The sequence below is a fragment of the Podarcis erhardii genome, assembly GCF_964252035.2.
Source record: "Podarcis erhardii genome assembly, chromosome: 2".
Lineage (NCBI taxonomy): Eukaryota > Metazoa > Chordata > Lepidosauria > Squamata > Lacertidae > Podarcis > Podarcis erhardii.
The window spans coordinates 119,302,537-119,321,361 of record NC_138498.1 but is presented as its reverse complement, the minus strand read 5'-3'; the positions used below and the strand labels follow the sequence as shown (position 1 = coordinate 119,321,361).

At 45.0% G+C, this 18,825-nt stretch overlaps 1 protein-coding gene across 1 annotated transcript in view; it reads left to right on the top strand.

Annotated features, from left to right (window-relative positions):
- The window catches only part of LOC309336636 (uncharacterized protein), a 36,748-nt gene that overhangs the window by 2,346 nt on the left and 15,577 nt on the right, over positions 1 to 18,825 (top strand). The window contains exons 2-3 of the mRNA XM_081852709.1: positions 12,694 to 12,705; positions 13,431 to 16,259. Of these exons, the coding sequence (XP_081708835.1) occupies positions 12,694 to 12,705; positions 13,431 to 14,923 (1,505 nt within the window). The 3' untranslated portion in view covers positions 14,924 to 16,259. The remainder of the gene's footprint in view (positions 1 to 12,693; positions 12,706 to 13,430; positions 16,260 to 18,825) is intronic.

Here is an 18,825-nt window from a genome sequence, read left to right as displayed (position 1 = left end):
CCACACAATATATTTAAAGCTTCCCCCTAAAGAATACTGGGAACTTAATGGTGTTCGTAAAGGTGTCTGGAATTTAGACCTATGAGGTTGAAACTACTGTTTCCAGAATTCTTTTGAGAAAGCCATATAATAGCTACAAAGGAGCTGTAAAGGTTTGGTGCGGATGTGACCTCAGTCTCCGCATCGAAGGAGCTACCCAGAGGCCACATCCCCCCTGAATCTTCCAATACACACACATAATCCATGCTTTGGGAGGATTCTTGAGTCTTTTAAGTGGCTAAAATACATTGCCTCAGGTTTTGTGTCCATTCTTTGTGTAGATTCCATGTGATAGTTGTGTGTCTGTGTTTGTGTGTGTGTGTGTGTGTGTGTGTGTGTGTGTGTGTGTGTGTGTAGTTGCTTTATTGTAATCAGTTAGGCTATGAAAATTGCTCTTGGGAGAATCTAGAGAAAACTCAGCTCTTTCCTTGGCCAGAGCACAGTCAACCAGCACCTTTCTCTCTTGACATTGGGAATTTCTCTTGGCACCGCAATAAATATCAGGGCTCTTCTGTTCATCCAGCTGAATTAACCATGTTGGGGATAATTTAGGCTCTTGAAACCAAAGAGAAGGATTGACCCAAGGAAGGAAGGGAAGGTTGAAAGGCTTCAGAGGCTTCCCTGTTGGAAATGCAAAATTGGCAAAGTAGCTGCTTCTGCTTTCTAGATTTGTTTTGCGACCAGCGATCCTGAATAATAAAGTTGTGTAAATATTATGCTTTGTGCTGTTCTGTTTTCCTCAGAACAAAAATGGATGCAGCTTTCCAGTTTAGATTGCAGTTTCCAGCACACTCATCCCCCATTCACACCATGCAGTAAAAGCAATGGGATACCACTTTAAACAGTCATGGCTTCCCCCAAGGAAGTCTGGGAGCTGAAGGTTGTTAAGAGTGCTGAGATGGATTAGAGGAGACCGGCTATTCTTCTCACAGAGCTACGGTTTCCAGCATTACTGGGGGAGAGGAACTGATGGTTAAACCACTTTGCCCTAGATGCTCAAAGAACCCTAAAAGATTGGTGAATTGCAGAAGACAAGTTGCCTTTTATTCAGTAACACTCGGTCCTCTGTATATATGAAGACTTTATTAACCATAAATCAGTGGCCGCACCTGTAACTGAAACTGTGACAGACAGAATGTGAAGCTTCACTAAAGTTATATTTCCCTTTGAGAAATAGCTTAACCTGTTGAAATTCTGCCTGTTACACAGCTGTTAAAGGCACAAGAATCAGAATAAGTACACTCAAAGGAAGGGAGAAGCAGCTTTTGAGGACTCGGGGGATTCCTATTGCCTGGTATCTAAACCACTCACAAATCGCTCACAGCTCTGCATTCACTCATTGGCTGAAAAGCTGGTGCCTAGAAATAAGGAAGGAAGGTACCATCCCAGGGAAGAGCATTCCAGGAGTGAAGAGGCACCTCAGGAAAGGCCGGTTCTCAGGTTCCCTAAATGGGACTGCTGTCAATAGCCCCCATTTTTGCAACACCCTCTTACAGCCCAGTTGATAAAACAAGGACCAGAGTGTGGCCGGCCACATGCCTCGGGCAGTGACATGTGGGGACAGACCCACGGTCATCATGACATCCACAGCCAGTCGCCTTGGTCTGATGGTTGGAAAATGCCCTGGGGGTGCCTGCAAGGCCCCCGAAATCTGAGCGTCCTCCGGTACGCACAGCTCTGGAAAAGGTATCTCCCTTGCGTGGTGAGTTCCCACCTCCCACCAGTGGTAAATAACGACACAAGACACCATAATTCAGGTTAATGGGCTAAAATTGGCCACAACTTTATTGCTAATAGGTAAGAGCGGTATTGACTTAGGCACTGGTCCTATCCATCTATCCGGCTTCAGCCTGATGGCTTGAAGACCGGCAAGGGTTAACACCAGCAAGGGGGGGGTGCCCTCTGGGCATAACCCGGCCTCCCTCACCTCCCCCTACCCTGAACCACTGTGATGGGGGACCCTGCTATTCTTCCCAGCTCTTCTCCTTCCAGACACATCTCCACTCCCTCAATAATAACAAAGAACAACCAAACACACACAAATGTAAAACAGTTAAAACCATTGGAGCAGCAGGACTGTCTCCAGCTGCCTGAGCCCAAATAACCCTCCCACAACCTAGACATTTCCTTTAAAAAGAAAAAGTGTGCCAAGATGGGCATGTTGCGCCCCCAAAGAGGTCTGGTTTTCCCAGACATATGGCAACCTTACAATGTATAAAATTCATTGCTACAAAAGGTTTGGTGCACAATAATACTATTATGTTCAGGACCCCTCAACTTCTGAACACCAGATTCTGGGTCTTCTACGTCCAGTAACTGGTCTTCCTAGAGCTATTCGATTGGCCACTGTAGAAAATAGAACGCTGGACTAGCTTATGGTCAAGCTAACATTATCAAGGTCAAAATCTTTTTTTAAGAAAACCACAAAAGTTGATGTTATTATATTGACAGTATGTGAAACCAGGCCACAATTTAAACAAAAAAAAACAAGAAAGCTATAACTCAAAGTGCAGAGGGGGGGGAGAGGGAATTTCTGTCTTTCTCTCTGCTGTTTAATTTTTCTTTTCAGATCACACTTCCCCCCTGCCATAGTTTGTTTTTCTGTGAACTCCAATTCCCAGCAGCCTTTGCACTTCCCACATAAATGATCAACACCTGGATCCATTTAGTTGAGCAAACACCCAGGTGGGACAGTGAAGGGGCTTGAGATGAAGAAGAAAGTCTGTGAATTCACCAGTGTCTACCAGAAGGGGTGAGCTGGAGCCTACCAAGAACTCAAGAGAAGACATGCTGAGATTGGGTAGAAATTTCTGAACTGGGGGTCCCTGTTTTTCCCCTCTTTCTTCTCCTTTGTGGCATTTGAAATGCAGACTTGATCTCACAAGGGGCTGCTGCTCTGGGTCTCAAATGTAGACCTGCCTTATTCCTAAGAGGACCTGGGTGAGTCAAAGGAGGCTGGCATTCCTCTGCAGGAATGAGAAAGTGCCAACAAGGGGCTCCCCAGTTTTGTAGGAGGAGGAATATGGTCAGCAAGGAAGAATGCAAGAGAGGGAATTATTCCCGTGGATGGGTAAACAGGGGTGGGGTCTTGGCTTTTGCATTAATTAAATATTTCACTAAGGGGCAGTGTCCATGTAGGAGCATGGTTGCTTAAGGGAGAGTCCTTGGGGAGCTGCAACCCAGAGTCAATATCAGAAGGGGACAGAGGGACAGGGTGTATATAAGGGCTTCTGCAGATGGAGGATGCTACATTTAAGGAGCAAAAATGCTGCATTTCATAGAACAAAGATCAACAAGGTCTTAGAGGGAAGGAATGCAGTTCAGTGGGAGAGGACCTGCTTTGCCTTGCAGACGGTTGCAGGTTCAATCCCCAGTATCTCCATGTAGGGCTTGGGAGAGGCTTCCCATATGAAACACTGGAGAGCTGCTGCCAGTCAGTGTAGACAGTACTGAGCTAAGTGGCCAAAGATACAATTCTCTTCTCTTCCCTTTTTTCCATCAAATATCTGCAGCCCCCCCCCCCCCAGTAGGGAAGGCCGATTTTTTTTCCTTCCTTCCTTTGCAACAGCCGTCTCCATTTCCCCCCCCCCCCTCAGCCTGAACCACTTTCATATCTGATCTTATTTTGCCAGTTCTAATTGGGGCTCTCTGCTGGGGACTGCGCAGCCATGTGTCCAACTAATAATTACAGTTCCTCCTGCAATTCCTTTAGATAATTGATTCTTTCTTGGTGAGGTTCGCCATATCATGAAATAGCAAATAGAAAGAATGTACAAAAACGGCTGCCGCTCACCTCATAAATCAAAGCACAAAGATGAGAGTGCTTTTCAAGTCCAAACCTTGGCATCCAGTGATTGGTTAGTTTAGCAGATCTTTTCCATCTCTTTCTTTCTAGAACACGCCTGTTTCTTAGTCCGAATTTAATAATTTTTAAAAACAGGGATCTCCTGGCTCATGCTGACAGGCTTTGGAGAATTCCCAGTTCACGCAGTGCACACCCAGCAGCCCTGCCCCGCATTCTGAAGTGAGCGGCAGATAACGGACGATCTGTGGGTCATGGCCTGTCCCCCCTTACACTGGGGTGTCAGCAGAGATCATTACTGCCATATCAACCCTTATAACCTGCACAGTTATAAGGAAAGAAGCCATTTCCCAGGGCCAGGAAACCGGAATTCCAAGGGGTTGGTTTGTTTAAGGCAGAGCTGCAACCCAGAGTCCACAAAGGAAAGGAAAAGGGGGACAAGATATGTATTAGGGCTTCTGCAGGTGGAGGTTGTGACATGTCCTGGAGCAAATATCAAAAGAGTCTTAGGAGGAAGGAAGCTGCTCAATGGTAGAGTGCCTGCCTTGCATTGCAGAAGGTGGCAAGTTCAATCCCCAGTATCTCCATGTAGGGCTTCGGAGAGGCTTCCTGTATGAAACACTGGAGAGCTGCTGCCAGTCAGTGTAGACAGTATGGAGCTAAGTGGCCAAAGTTACTATTCTCTTGTGTATATGAGGGTCATGAAGGAAAAGAATCATTTGTGAGCTATTTTCCTAAAACAGTAAGATGGAGAGTGTCTAGTGTGCATATGGGGCACACAATGTATACTTTAAAGGCTGAGCTGAAAAGGATACTTCTTATGTTTCTAATTCTCTGCATCTCCTGTTTCTCAAGATGCCTTGTTTCAAACAATCTACTTTCCTATATAGGCAAAAGGAAAGTGGCAGCCAGTAAATGAAGCAGAAGACGCCCGTGCCTACGAAGAAGGTTCCAAGGAGCCCAGTTGGACCACAGCCAGGATGATGATGTTTGATACTTGCAAGGAACCAGACCTGTGCATTGTCTACGGGGAACCCATCAGGCAAAAGCCCATCTTCCATAAGAGAACGGGGGGTCAGCAGAAAGTCCACCCAGTTGAGGAGGAGGATGTACCCCTTTTTTATGGAGGAAGTTGCAGAGCCTCCTGGAAAATCACAGTACAGACGATTCCTGGTGCTGCTAAGGAGCAGGATGTGTGCATTGTAGGTGAGGAAAACATCTGGCACTACCCCAAAACCAGCGAGAGAAAGGCATGTTTGCAGAAAATCAGCTCAGGGGAGGGTCCAGTTTACAGCAAAGGAGACTCCAGTGTCCCAAGTAAAACTCCAGCCCAGACCGTTGTTGATGCCACAGCCAGGATGATGATGTTTGATACTTCTAGGGAGCCAGACCTGTGCATTGTCTATGGGGAACCCATCAGGCCAAAGCCCATCATCCATAAGAGAACGGAGGGTCAGCAGGAAGCCCACCAAGTCGAGGAGGAGGAGGTACCCCTTCCTCATGGAGGATGTTGCAGATCCCCCTGGGAAATCAAGGTGGTGACAGTTCCTGGCACTGCTAAGGAGCAGGACGTGTGCATTGTGGGTGAGGAAAACATCTGGCAGAACCCCAACATCTGTGAGAGAAAAGCGTGTTTGCAGGAAACCCTCTCAGTAGAGAGTCCCGTTCACAGCAAACTAGACTCCAGTGTCCCCAGTGAACCTCCAGCCCAGACTGTTGTCGATGCTGCTAGGGGACAAGACATCTGCATTGTGTATGAGCAAGGTGTCCTACAAAAGCCCACCATTCATATCAGAATTGGGTATCCTGAGGAAACACAACCAGGGAAGGATGTAGTTAAGCCTGTTGCTGGTGGAGAAGATTGGAAAGGCCCCAATGAATCTACTTTCCAAGCCGTTCTTAATGCTACCAAGGAACAAGACGCCTGCATTGCGTATGAGGTAATGGTTAGTCAGGAGCCCATTTTTCAAGGAACAGCCCCCAGTAAAGCCACAGCTCAGAGAGGTATGGATACTGGTAAGTGATGGGACTCCTTGGTAATGCATATAGGGGAGGGAGGTCCCAGGCAGAATTGCTTCTTAGCTTCAGGTCTTAATGACAAGCACACAAGGCTATTTTTGAGGTCATCCCATGCTACACCAACTTACAGTAGACCCACTAAAAGTAATGGACATAGAACCCACCCACTCTATTTAGGTTTTGTTTGCTTGAGAAACTGTACTGCTCTTAAGTTGTATATATTTATATATAAGCCTAGTGCAGAAATTTTTCAATTTCGCTTTGTACTTTTGTTGTTTTTTTGTTGTTCACAACTACTTTCCCTATGTTCATAGTCTCCTACTTTTGCTGTACTGTCTGCTCTTGAGCATTAGAAAAGTTTCTGTGCATCAAGAATTAGAAATCTTGATCTAACCTCGTGAGGGACAAACAATATAGCTATGCTTCCTAAAGCCAATGTAAGCTTCCACCTGCAGACTGAGAAAATATTTGCTCTCGAGAGTAGAATCTCTACACGTATAAACTTGCTGGTGAATCTGACGCAATGGCAAAACCTGACTAAGGATCTTGAGCAGAGTGGAAAGAAAGTTCGCCCATGATGGCAACATACTACCCGCTTAGACACAATGGTCCAAAAGTGTATCAAAAAGACAAAACATATTACATTGAATGTCTCAGTTTCCATCTCTCTCTCTGACATCTATGTTTTCTTTCTCTCTAATCCTGCAGGTGTTGTGCAGTGGAGACAGAACAAAAGGAAATCTTCGAAAAAAGCACAAGATGAGATGATGGAGCAGAACCTCCTGAGTCACGATGGACCAACGAGGGAAAAGAGAAGCCACAGAAAACGGAAGACAGACAAATCCATCGTTCCTCAAAGTGGCTTCTTCACTGAGCAAGGAGAACAAGCAGAAAACAGAGGTGCTTTGAGAACATCCACAAAGGAGAAAACAATTCAAACGGCAGAATCTGGAGAAATAAGCAGTGGGAGCAGAAACAATGGAAATAGCCCCACATGCCCTACAGAGGTGAAGCGATTTACTTGTTTGGAGTGTGGAAGGAGCTTCAGGAATCAGAAGCAGTTTGCTGCCCATCAGAAGATTCATACAGGACAGAAATCACATAAATGTGCAGACTGTGGAAAAAGCTTCTGCACGAAATGGAACCTTAAAGTACATAAAAGAACCCACACAGGGGAAAAGCCTTTCAAATGCTCAAAGTGTGAGAAAAGCTTCACTGACAGCTCAAACCTTACAGTACATAAGAGAACTCACACAGGGGAGAAACCTTTCAAATGTTCAGAGTGTGAGAAAAGCTTCACTGTGAGATCAAACCTTATTAACCATCAAAGAACTCACACAAACGAGAAGCCTTACAAGTGTTTGGAGTGTGATAAATGTTTCGCGCACAGCTCACACCTTACAGTACATAAAAGAAGGCACACAGGAGAGAAACCCTACAGATGCCCTGTGTGTAGAAAAAGCTTCCGTGACAGCGGAGGTCTTTCCAGACATACAAGGTCTTGCCATATAGGGGAGAAACTGTACAAGTGTGAACAATGTGGAAAGAGCTTCACCCAAAAATCAGACCTCAAGAGGCATCAAAAGCACCACACAAAGGAGATGCCCAACCAGGGTTCAAATCTCAGTGAGAGTTTAGATGATGAATCGAGACCTCATGTAGGTGAGAACACTCAGCGGATGGAAACCATGTAACTTCTTCAACTATGCTAAGAAGGTCGCATCCACACAATACTTTTAAAGCTTCCCCCCAAGGAATCCTGGAAACTTCGGTTCTTAAGGGTGCTGGCAATTGTAGGTCTATGAAGTACAAACTACTTTTCCCATCATTCTTTGGATGAAGCCATGGCAACAGTTATAAATGTATGGTGCGAATGTGACCTCAGTCTTGGCACCCATCTTTTTGGCATCACTGGAGCCACCCAGAGGCTACGTTCCACAAACCTTCAAATACACACACATAATCCATGCTTTGAGTGGGTTCTTGGGTCTTTTTAGTGACAAGAACTCATTGTCTCAGGTTTTGTTGTCCATTTGTGCTGTGGATTTCTTGTGCCTTTTTTAAAAAAATAAATAAATAGCTTAATCCACATGAAAGAGAAGCATTTTAAATGCTCAAAATGTGAGCAGGGCTTCCAGTTCAGCACGCAGCTCAGCACACACCAGAGAACACTTCATGGAGAAAATATACAAATATACACTTCATGGAGAAAATATACAAATGCTCAAACTGCCACAAGGACTTTACTTCTCCTTTTGGTCTCATTAAACATAACACGATGCACATTGAAGAAGGACCTCACAAATGCTCAGGATGCGGAGAGAGCTTCAGGTGCACCACCTCCCTTTTGGAACATCAGAGAATTCATGGAGGAGAGGAGCCAGATTTTGGCCTGAGCCATGTTTCTGTACCAAGTCTTGTTGAACAGAATGTAACCCGCCCTGAAAAGAAATTTTTTCGTATGTTCCAAGTGTTCCTGCGGAAGCCTTGGTTACATCAACTGAAGCATAAATAGGAGATGTCGCAGAGCCTCCTAGGCTGAAGCAAGACCCTTTTTTAAAATATCCAATTAATCAGCACAAGACAATTTCCACTCATTAACCCACAAGTGTGGGGAAAGCTTTTATGATAGTGCACTCACTTCACGTCAGTTGAATTGGCACAAGACAGCAATGGAGAGGCATAGAAAGGTTGCAAATGCTTCTCTTTCTCCATTCTTCTACTTCAGTGTATTTTCCCTGTCACCGGTACTTCATTTTAAATGCATGTTTTATTTGGGACTTGCTTCAATAAGTATTTTAATGTGTTTGCTCTATTCATCAATAAATTTTGTATGTTTTTTATTCCTTTTGCTTCTCTTTTTATTACTCTTGCCTCCTGTCAAGGTTGCAGTTTTAAATATGCTGCTGCAGCATTTATTAAATTGTTAGTTTGGGGTTTTTGGTACGGCTTTTCTCATTGCACATGGCTGCACAACCTCTGGCCTGTGGGCCAATCTGTATTCCCCAAGCCATGGCTTCCCAGCTGTACGTAGCGGTTGGCCACCGCTTGCGCTTGAGCACCTTACGGATGGTGGCAGGATCCTCCACTTGTAGCTGTAGCAATGGCGGAGGGATCCCACCACCATCCGTACGGCGCTCGAGCGGCGCCGGTGGCAAACCGCTATGTACGGCACATGCGGGACACTGCGCACATGCCCTGTACAGAGAGACACTGTGTATGACCTATACGAAGTGACGCCACACGTAGCGCTTTGCCCCCAGCACCACTTGAGCACCGTAAGGACACTGGCAGGATCCTCTGCACATGGCTGCAGCGGTGGCTTGCACTGCCACGGCCAAGGGCGGCTGAGCGAGCACCCTGCAGAGTGCCTTCTGGTCGCTCCCCTCAAACATGGCACCTGGGGTGGTGTGCGCCCACCCCACCCCCCTCCTCCGCCACTGTGCTTGCCTAACCATAAACTAGCAGCTAGTGAGCAGGAAGAAAGTGTTTAGTTAATTCATAGGTAGCTCATGGGAGGTAGCTCAAAATCATCAGCACAGGAATGAAACTAAGAGAGGGGACACTGCAGCCCTAGCAGTGCTCACTGTTGGCGCATGATGCATGCCATGCGCCTTGGACACACCTACCACACGCTCCGCCTGTTGGCATGCAGCATCAGCATGGCACAAGTAAATAAATGCATCAGGACCACACCCTATGTTCCTCGTTGCAGAACTGGCAAGGACCCCAAATGCATACACACTCCCACAGAGAGATGCCAAAGGACAGCCTATGGAAAGTTCCCTGTGAGAGATGTGCAGCTAAAGGGGCAGCACAGGCATAAGAGCCTGCTGGATCAGGACAAAGGCCCACCTAGTCCAGCACCCTCTTTACACAGAGGCCACCCTGATGTCCCGGGGGAAACCTTCAAACAGGACCTCAGCCCAAGAGGATTCTGGTACAGTCAAACCTTGGTTGATGCACGCAATTCGTTCCGGAAGCCCATTCAGCTTCCAAAACGTTCCACAACCGAGGGGCAACTTCTAAGTGGTTGCAAGAGCTTCTAGCACACAAGTAGAAGTCGCACTGGACGTTGGGGTTTTGAAAAAATGTTCGGAAACCGGAACACTTACTTCCAGGTTTTCAGCATTCGGCAACCGAAACATACGATAACAGAGGCGCTCGTTGAACTGTACTTGAAACCATTACTGCCTCCAACCATGGGGCAGGGCAAAGCTATCAGGAATGGTAGCCATCAATAGTTTCATCTGTCATAAATGGGAGCAATCCTCTTGGAAAACCATTGTGTGACTGAGCACATGATTCTACCAGTTACTCTAGGCTTCCTATTTGGAGAAGATGCCTAAGGGTTGTTCTCCTGCTTCTTCCAGCCACTCTGGGAGTACAATGTGAAAATGTTCATCATCTATTTTCCACCCAAACTACACATTTTTTTGGTTTCTTTGCTGCATAAACAAACAACCAATTGTGTGGAATGATGGATGTTGTGGTCCTACAAACATTGGAAGAGCCACAGGTCCCTCACCACAAGTATATATGTTTACGCATCCCTGATATGTACTGTTACGGGCTTTTGGGAAGTCAGTTTGGATAATACCCTTGAGTGCCTTTCAGGTCTACGATCCTGTATCTGTGAGTTTAAAATCTAGTAGAAGCTTCTGCCGCTGCTGAACCACTCAGACCACTCTGTTTCTAAGGTAATTGATTAAGCTGGCCAGTTAAGTACCACCATCTACATGTCTAATGAGATAGCTGAATACTGTATCATCCTAGGGTGGAGAACAATAGCCCTGGCAACAACAAATTCAAAACAAAACAAAACAAGGAGGCCATAAATCAATGTGCACAGGGAAAAGAGGATTTCTATCCATCTATCTATATCATCTATCTATCTATCTATCTATCTATCTATCTATCTATCTATCATCTATCATCTATCTCTATATCTCTATCTATATCTCTACTGTCTGAGTTCTCATTTCAGATCACATTTCCTCCCTGTTGCAGTTTGCTTTTCTGTGAACTCCAATTCCCAGCAGCCTTTGCACTTCCCACATAAATGATCAACACCTGGATCCATTTAGCTGGGCAAACACCCAAGTGAGACAGCGAAGGGGCTTGAGATGAAGAAAGAAAGTCTGTGAATTCACCAATGTCTACCAGAACGGGTGAGCTGGAGCCTACCTAGAACTCAAGAGAAGACATGCTGGGATTTGGGTATAAAATTCTGAACTGGGGGTTCCTGTTTTTCCCCTCTTTCTTCTCCTTTGTGGCATTTGAAATGCAGACTTGATATTACAAAGGGCTGCTGCTCTGGGCCGCGAGTGTAGACCTTCCTTAGCCCTAAGGGGACCTGGGTGAGTCAAATGCAGCTCAGTGGTGGAGCGCCTGCCTTTCATTGCAGAAGGTGGCAAATTCAATCCCCAAAATCTCCATGTAGGGCTTGGGAGTGGCTTCCTGTATGAAACACTGGAGAGCTGCTGCCAGTCAGTGTAGACAGTATGGAGCTAAGTGGCCAAAGTTACTATTCTCTTGTGTATATGAGGGTCATGAAGGAAAAGAATCATTTGTGAGCTATTTTCCTAAAACAGTAAGATGGAGAGTGTCTAGTGTGCATATGGGGCACACAATGTATCCTTAGAAGGCTGAGCTGAACAGGATACTTCTTATGCTTTTAATTTTTGTATTTCCTGTTTCTCAAGATGCCTTATATCAAACAATCTTCTTTCTCAAACAGGCAAAGGGAAAGCGGCAGCCAGCAGATGAAGCAGAAGAAGCCTGTGCCTACGAAGAAGGTTGCAAGGAGCCCAGTTGGGCCACAGCCAGGATGATGATGTTTGATACTTCTAGGGAGCCAGACCTGTGCATTGTCTATGGGGAACCCATCAGGCCAAAGCCCATCATCCATAAGAGAACGGGGGGTCAGCAGGAAGCCTACCCAGAGGAGGAGGAGGAGGAACCCCTTTTTCATGGAGGAAGTTGCCGATCCCCCTGGGGAATCACAGTACAGACAATTCCTGGTGCTGCTAAGGAGCAGGATGTGTGCATTGTGGGTGAGGAGAACATCTGGCACTACCCCAACACCAGCGAGAGAAATATGTGTTTGCAGAAAATCACCTCAGGGGAGGGTCCAGTTTACAGCAAAGGAGACTCCAGTGTCTTAAGTAAAACGCCAGCCCAGACCGTTGTTGATGCCACAGCCAGGATGATGATGCCTGATACTTGCAAGGAGCCAGACCTGTGCATTGTCTATGCGGAACCCATCAGGCCAAAGCAAATCATCCATAAGAGAACTGAGGGTCAGCAGGAAGCCCACCCAGTCGAGGAGGAGGAGGAGGAACCCTTTCTTCATGGAGGAAGTTGCAGATCCCCCTGGGAAATCATGGTGGTGACAGTTCCTGGTGCGGCTGAGGAGCAGGATGTGTGCATTGTAGGTGAGGAAAATATCTGGCAGAACCCCAACATCTGTGAGAGAAAAGCGTGTTTGCAGGAAACACTCTCAGTGGAGGATCCTGATCACAGCAAACTAGACTCCAGTGTCCCCAGTGAACCTCCAGCCCAGACTGTTGTTGATGCTGCTAGGGGACAAGACATCTGCATTGTGTACGAACAAGGTGTCCTACAAAAGCACACTGTCCATATCAGAATTGGGTATTCTGAGGAAACACACCCAAGGGAGGATATAGTTAAGCCTATTGCTGGCGGAGGAGATTGGAAAGGCCCCAATGAATCCACCTTCCAGCCCGCTTTTGATGCCACCAAGGAACAAGACTCCTGTCAGAAGCCCATTTTTCAAGGAACAGCCCCCAGTGAAGCCACAGCTCAGAGAGATATGGATACTGGTAAGTAATGGGACTTCCGGGTAATGCATATTGGGGAGGGAGGTCCCAGGCAGAATTCCTCCTGAGCTCGAGGTCTTAATGACAAGCACACAGGGCTATTTTTGAGGTCATCCCATGCTACAGCAACTTACAATAGACCCACTAAAAGTAATGTACTGACATAGAACCGACTCTAAGTAGGTTCTGTTTGCTGGGGAAACTGTACTGCTCTTGAGGTGTGTGTGTGTGTGTGTGTGTGTGTGTGCGCGCGCCTTGTGCAGAAATTTTTTAATTTCGCTTTGTACTTTTTGTTGTTTTGTTTGTTGTTCACAACTACTTTCCCTATGTTCATAGTCTGCTACTTTTGCTGTACTGTCTGCTCTTGAGCATTAGAAAAGTTTCTATGCATCAAGAATTAGAAATCTTGATCTAACCTCGTGATGGACGAACAATATAGCTATGCTTCCTAAAGCCAATGTAAGCTTCCACCTGGAGACTGAGAAAATATTTGCTCTCGAGAGTAAAATCTCTACACGTATAAACTTGCTGGTGAATCTGACTCAACGGCAAAACCTGACTAAGGATCTTGAGCAGAGTGGAAAGAAAGTTCGCCCATGATGGCAACTTACTGCCTGCTTAGACAGCAATGGCCCAAAAGTGTATCAAAAAGACAAAACATATTACATTGAATGTCTCAGTTTCCATCTCTCTCTCTGACATCCATGTTTTCCTTTTCTCTTATCCAGCAGGTGTTTTGCAGTGGAGACAGAACAAAGGGAAAACTTTGAAAAAAGCACAGGATGAGATGGTGGAGCAGAACCTCCTGAGTCAAGATGGACCAAGGAGGGAAAAGAGAAGCCACAGAAAACGGAAGACAGATAAATCCATCGTTTCTCAAAGTGGCTTTTTCACTGAGCAAGGAGAACAACCAGAAAACAGAAATGCTTTGAGAACATCCTCAAAGGAGAAAACAATTCAAACGGCAGAATCTGGAGAAATAAGCAGTGGGAACAGAAACAATGGAAATAGCCCCACACACCCTACAGACATGAAGCAATTTACTTGTTTGGAGTGTGGAAGGAGCTTCTGCAGGAAATGGAACCTTAAAGTACATCAAAGATCTCACACAGGGGAGAAGCCTTTCAAATGTTCAAAGTGTGAGAAAAGCTTCACTTACAGCTCACACCTTACTAGACATCAAAGAACTCACACAGGGGAGAAGCCTTTCAAATGTTCAAAGTGTGAGAAAAGCTTCACTGACAGCTCACACCTTACTAGACATCAAAGAACTCACACAGGGGAGAAGCCTTTCAAATGTTCAAAGTGTGAGAAAAGCTTTACTGTGAACTCATACCTTACAGAACATATAAGAACTCACACAGGGGAGAAACCTTTCAAATGTTCAGTCTGTAATAAATATTTTGCTAAGATGTCAAACCTTACTAGACATCAGAGGATTCACAAAAGGGAAAGACCCCATAAATGCTCAGTGTGTGGTAAGTGCTTCAGTCAGAAATCAAATCTTACTAAACATCTAAAACTTCACAGGAGGAAGACACCTTTTAAGTTATCACTGGGTAGAAAAAGCTTTAGTAAGAGCTCAAATTTTCCTAGTCAACAGATAATTCACAAAAAAAAGTATAAATGTTCAGCTTGCAGGAAAAACTATACTAAGTGGTCATACCTTACCAAACATAAAAGAATACGACAGAAAGCGGAGAAACCTTATAAATGCTCAGGGTGTAGAAAATGTTTCAGCAACAGGTCAGTCCTTACTAGACATAAGAGAATCATACACAGATGGAACAAAGTCTATGTATGTTCCAAGTGCAGTCAATGTTTCCGTTCAAGGAGACTTTTTATTACACATCAAAGAACCCACACAGCACAGAAATCTTTTCAATGCTCAGAGTGTAGAAAAGCCTTTAGTCAGGAGGCAAATCTCCTTAGACATCAAAGAACTCACACAACAGAGAAACCCTACAAATGCCCAGTGTGTAGAAAAAGCTTCCGTGACAGCGGAGGTCTTTCCAGACATACAAGGTCTTGCCATACAGGGGAGAAACTGTACAAGTGTGAACAATGTGGAAAGAGCTTCACCCATAAATCAGACCTCAAGAGGCATCAAAAGCACCATACAAAGGAGACGCCCAACCAGGGTTCAAATCTCAGTGAGAGTTTAGATGATGAATCGAGACCTCATGTAGGTGAGAACACTCAGCGGATGGAAACCATGTAACTTCTTCAACTATGCTAAGAAGGTCGCATCCACACAATACTTTTAAAGCTTACCCCCAAGGAATCCTGGGAACTTCAGTTCTTAAGGGTGCTAGCAATTGTAGGTCTATGAAGTACAAACTACTTTTCCCATCATTCTTTGGATGAAGCCATGGCAACAGTTATAAATGTATGGTGCGAATGTGACCTCAGTCTCGGCATCCATCTTTTTGGCATCACTGGAGCCACCCAGAGGCTACATTCCACAAACCTTCAAATACACACACATAATCCATGCTTTGAGTGGGTTCTTTGGTCTTTTTAGTTGCCTCAGGTTTTGTTGTCCATTTGTGGTGTGCATTCCATGTGACATTATTTTTTTAAAAAAAACCTTAATTGAGGGCTCCTCTGCTCATACAGCTGAATTAACCATATCGGGGATAACTGAGGCGATTATTTAGGGTCTTGAGTCCATAGAGGAGGAGAAACCTGAGGAAAGACGGGAAAGTTTGAGAGGCTTCAGCGAGTTACCCATCATCTGTCTGAAATGTAAAACTGGTACTGTAGCTGCTTCTGCTTTTTAGTTTTGTTGTGAGACTACCTGAATAATAAAGTTGTGTGTATTTTAAGCTTTGTACTCTTCTGTTTTAACCGGCTCCTCGGAACAAAAACGGATGCAGGTTTCCAATTTAGGTTGCAGTTTCCTGCACACTTAGTCAACATCTGCTCCATGCAGTGAAAGCACTGTCATGACTTCCCCTAAAGAATTCTGGGAGCTGTAGATTATTAAGGGTGCTGAGGGGTGTTAGGGGAGGCCCCTATTCTCCTCACAGAGCTACAGCTCCCAGAGTTCCTAAGGAAGAGAGGCTGATAGTTAAACCACTCTGTCTAGACACTCAAAGAACCCTTAAACATTTTTGTTGTTTAGTTGTGTCCGACTCTTCGTGACCCCATGGACCAGAGCACGCCAGGCACTCCTGTCTTCCACTGCCTCCCACAGCTTGGTCAAACTCATGTTAGTAGCTTTGAGAACACTGTCCAACCAGCTTGTCCTCAATCTTTCCCAACATCATGGTCTTTTCCAGGGACTCTTCTCTTCTCGTGAGGTGGCCAAAGTACTGGAGCCTCAGCTTCACAATCTGTCCTTTCAGTGAGCACTCAGGACTGATTTCCTTCAGAATGGATTGGTTTGATCTTCTTGCAGTCCATGGGACTCTCAAGAGTCTCCTCCAGCACCATAATTCAGAAGCATCAATTCTTCGGTGATCAGCCTTCTTTATGGTCCAGCTCTCACTTCCATACATCACTACTGGGAAAACCATAGCTTTAACTATATGGACCTATGGCGGCAAAGTGATGTCTCTGCTTTTTAAGATGTTGTCTAGGTTTGTCATCGCTTTTCTTCCAAGAAGCAGGTGTCTTAATTTCATGACTGCTGTTGTCACCATCTGCAGTGATCATGGAGCCCAAGAAAGTAAAATCTCTCACTGCCTCCATTTCTTCCCCTTCTATTTGCCAGGATGTAGTGGGACCAGTGGCCATGATCTTCGTTTTTTTGATGTTGAGCTTCAGACCATATTTTGCGCTCTCCTCTTTCACCCTCATTAAAAGGTTATTTAATTCCTCCTCACTTTCTGCCATCAAAGTTGTGCATAGCTGTCAACGTTTCCCTTTTTTTAAGGGAAATTCCCTTCTTACGAATAGGATTCCTAGCAAGAAAAGGGAAAAGTTGAGAGCTATGAAGTTGTGTCATCTGCATATCTGAGGTTATCTTAATTCCGGCTTGGGATTCATCCAGTCCAACCTTTCTCATGATGAATTCTGCATATACCCGTAAGTTAAATAAACAGGGAGCAGGGGCGCCGACTTATAAAAAATATTGGGGGGGCCCATACCGGGGTCCTGCCCCGGGAAGTTTTCTAAATTTTAGATGAAAATTAGTGAGTTTTAAAGTTTTTAAAAAGTATTTTAGAGTCATATGATCAACATTAGAACCCCGAAAACTCGACTCTCTATAACTCCACACTCCGGGAAACTCGACAAGCCTGAAACACTTTTTGGCTTTGAAAAAAGAAACAAAACATAAACACGCACGGTATCTTCGTAAAAAGCTAATTTAATTTACAGTAACAATTATGCTTATAGACTATTACAGAGCAGTGAATATATAGCTCTGAAAAGACTGAAATGATATTTAAATAAATCCCAAACTATCATTAAAAGAATAAAACATAAAATATTGCTGTCGCACAGTAATAGCACTTTGATTAATAAGTGAAATAACTAATTTAAGCTTACTTTGAATAAGGCTGAGGGTTCATTAAATAAAAATAATATCTCAAAGTTAATGCTTTAATACAGTTAATAAAGTTAATACAGTATGCCTAATACTGTATGTAAATACTGTAATACTGTATGTAAATAACGGGCTTTAATTGGGTCTTACACCCTAAAAATATTTAAGTATTTGAAAATAACTAATACAGTACTATAGTAATATAGAAATACAGTACTAAACTAGTACTAATATTTCAAAACTGAAAATTTAACATTCTGTATGTATTTAATTCTCTATTTTATAAAGATTTTTAATATCTGACAGTGAGTTTGGAGTAGCCCAATGCAAAAATCCTGAGGATCCATGTGGATCCGTGCTTTGTAACCATGTTTTTGCACCACTGTGACCCTAGGCAACAGTGGGTGCGTGATTTTTTTGGTGCAAGATGTAGCCATGGACATGCTATGTGATCTGATGGTGAATTTGGGGTGACCCAATGCAAAAATCCTGAGGATCCATGTGGATCCGTGCTTTGTAACCACGTTTTTGCACCACTGTGACCCTAGGCAACAGTGGGTGCGTGATTTTTTTGGTGCAAGATGTAGCCATGAACATGCTATGTGATCTGATGGTGAATTTGGGGTGACCCAATGCAAAAATCCTGAGGATCCATGTGGATCCGTGCTTTGTAACCACGTTTTTGCACCATTGCAGCCCCAGGCAACAGTGGGTGCGTGATTTTTTTGGTACAGACTGTAGCCATGGACATGTAATGTGATCTGATGGTGAATTTGGAGTGACCCAATGCAAAAATCCTGAGGATCCATGTGGATCCGTGCTTTGTAACCACGTTTTAAATGGGGAGGGAAGGAAAAACACAGAAGGGACAAGAAGCACAAGAGGGGTGTGCGGAGAAGCAGCTGGCTAAGAATTCAGGGGAGGAGTTTAACGGGGTGGGGGGGAGGAAAGGAAGGCAAAAGTCCCCCCCCCCAAGCCAGCCCTCTCTCTTTCTCTCTCTCTCCCACCTGCGAGTCCCTAGAGCACGGAGAGGAGGAGGTGGTGGGCTGGAGCCTGCACGCAGTGTGACTAGGAAAGAATTAGAAGGAAGGACTCGATCCTTTCCTTAACCCTCTGCTTGCCAGGAGGGCAGGGGATTCCCTGCTCTTTGTTGAGTTTGAGCAAACGCAGCAACAGAAGCGGGTGGGCAGTAAGACCCTGAGGCAGAATGCAGGAAAGCAGCAGCTTCTGCCTTCCCTCCGCCCGCCCGCCCGATCTTATTTTTGCCTGATTTTTGCCTATTTTTGCTCCTGCGCTCCGGTGAGTCAGCTCCAGGGACCACACATTCGCTCAATAACACGCACAGACATTTCCCCTTACTTTTTAGGAGAAAAAATCTGCGTGTTATAGAGCGAAATTTACGGTAATAATTTTCTTAAATTATTGGGGGGGCAGAGCCCCCCAAACGAATTTTTGAGGGGGCTCGGGCCCCCTCAGGCCCCATGGAGTCGGCGCCTATGACAGGGAGACAATATACAGCCTTGCCATACTCCTTTCCCAATTTTGAACCAATCAGATGACAAGTGCTCCGAGCCCCAAAAACCCATCCCTCATGGAAATACAGACAGAGTGGAGACAGAATTTAGTTT